This window comes from Cenococcum geophilum (assembly GCF_001692895.1).
Source record: "Cenococcum geophilum 1.58 unplaced genomic scaffold K441scaffold_51, whole genome shotgun sequence".
NCBI lineage: Eukaryota > Fungi > Ascomycota > Dothideomycetes > Gloniales > Gloniaceae > Cenococcum > Cenococcum geophilum.
Window position 1 is genome coordinate 936600 of NW_027137609.1, and position 2293 is coordinate 938892.

A 2293-nucleotide genomic window follows, 5' to 3' on the forward strand; every position below is an offset into this window, starting at 1 on the left:
ACCACAAGGTAGACACTCTGTTGTCGGTGAAGCGGGCACTAGGCAACTACAGCATCGTAGAGTTACACCGACCCTCCATCTCACCTTACACTTGCTGCATTTGATAGTGGAATATCTTGTTAATTATTAAACTGAGTCTCAACAATCTCCCACCTACCCTTCCCAGCGGACTCAGGAGGTTATTATGATGCCTACCAACTCCGAGAACGCATCAAGTGACATGCCGGGCCTAACGACAGGTCCTCAGCTGAATCAATCGACAGCCTCTGAAACTCGGTCTGCTTCCAACGACAAAGCAGTAGTTGTCGGTCTATATGGAGTTCCCGGCTCCGGCAAGACGTTTCTGCTGAACCAGCTGAAGCAAGAACTTGGACAAGAGCATTTTGCGTTTTACGAAGGCTCCAAGATAATTGCCACTGTTGTTCCCGGCGGTCTCGACGCATTCCAGAAGATGAAGGAGCAAGAGAAGGTGCAATGGCGCCAGCTTGCTATCGATACGATTAGAAAGAAATGCGCCGACAGCGGACAAGTTGCAGTTGTCGCTGGACATTTCATGTTCTGGCTTGAGGGGGAGGAAGCTGGACGGCCAGTATATACTCAAAATGACCTAGACACATTCACGCACATACTCTACTTGGACGTTCCTGCCGAGGTCGTCGTGCAACGTCATCTGGACGACACGGAAAGAAGTCGTCCGTCTACATCGGTCACTCATTTACGCAAGTGGCAGCAAGCCGAAAAGACCCAGCTGCGCCGTCTCTGCCGCAATCATAGCATTTTGTTCTCACTCGTATCCGAGCATCCAACGTTGCTGAACAAAGTCTCGACGCTGCTACGCGATTTTCGGTATCATACCGAGAATTACAACCTGTCTCAGGCCGAAAGCAGACTGGACGAGGCGCTTGTCGCTGGCCAAGGCCAGCTGGAGACTGTACTGGTCATGGACGCCGATAGGACGTTGGCAGCAGAGGATACTGGTGCGTTGTTTTGGAAGAGGGTCTCCAACTCTCAGATGTCGAGGGGCGAAGAATGTACGTTGAAGACGTTGTTTAGCAGCCCACTGGGTTACTCGTATACTGCCTTTCGCCAGGCCGCATTGCTGTATGAAGAGACGGCCGACGATCAAGAGTTTGATGCCATCTGCCAAGACGTGGCATCGGCGGTGATTATGCATCCCGAGTTTGTGTCCCTGCTGCAACTGATAGCAGAACAAGAACATGTTGGCGCGGTGGTTGTTAGCTGTGGGCTACGTCGCGTCTGGGACAAGGTGCTGGAGAGAGAAGGTCTGTCTAAGACGGTGAAAGTCATTGGCGGGGGACGCATCGCAGACGGCTTCGTCGTTACAGCTGCAGTGAAAGCCGCCTTGGTCGCCCGTTTGCGGGATGCCCACCAGATGTATGTTTGGGCGTTCGGAGATAGTCTGCTGGACTTAGACATGTTGGCCAAGGCAGATCAAGCCATCGTCGTGGTTGGCGAGGAACACACCAGGAGCAAGACCATGGACGCGGCCTTGATGAATGCCATTGATAATGACGGTCTTCGGGCGCGCCAAGCTGTGCTGCCTAGCAATGCGTCACCACGATTGGATAGTATTAGGCTTCCCCTGATCCAGCTTATGGAGTACAAGTTTGTCCATTCTGTCCTCTGCCGCCGCACTCGATATGCTGGTTTCCAAGTCCTTCATGCAACAGACAGGAACGCGGCCAAGCTACTCATGACGCCAACGCGCGATGCAACGGTGGCTGGCCCAGTCCTGAGGGAAGCCCATCGCCTTGTCGGATGGTACCTGGCGACCGAGTTCTTAGCCGACTTGATTGGCGTCGAAGAGTACCCGATTCCACATGTCCAAGGTAATCACACAATCGGCTATCGACTTTTCCACGAGCAGCAGACATCGATCGTGGCGCTGATGCGCGGCGGAGAAGCCATGGCCCTCGGCGTCAATGACGCCTTCCCGCTCGCCATGTTCGTCCACGCCAGCCGTTCCGACGACATCATGCTCCATCATCTGCAAGGGCAGCTCACCGTAGTGCTGGTAGATTCGGTGGTGAACAGCGGCAAGACGGTTGTGCAGTTCGTGCAACACGTCCGCGACCTACATGCCACTATTCGCATTGTGGTAGTTGCCGGTGTCGTCCAGGCCCAGTCCATTTCCGAGAGCAGTCATGTCCGGGCACTCGCCCGTCACGCAAAATTCAGTCTTATTGCACTTCGCCTCTCTAATAACAAGTTCACCGGTAGAGGTACTACCGATACTGGCAACCGTCTATTTAATACAACCCATTTACTATAA

At 53.5% G+C, this 2293-nt stretch overlaps 1 protein-coding gene across 1 annotated transcript; it reads left to right on the top strand.

The window, feature by feature from the left end:
* Positions 1-220: 220 nt before the first annotated feature.
* K441DRAFT_581541 (uncharacterized protein) lies at positions 221-2293 on the top strand (the record flags this gene model as incomplete). Its single annotated transcript, XM_067644416.1, has 1 exon — positions 221-2293. One exon carries the CDS (start codon positions 221-223, stop codon positions 2291-2293), a length of 2073 nt encoding a protein of 690 aa, XP_067499507.1.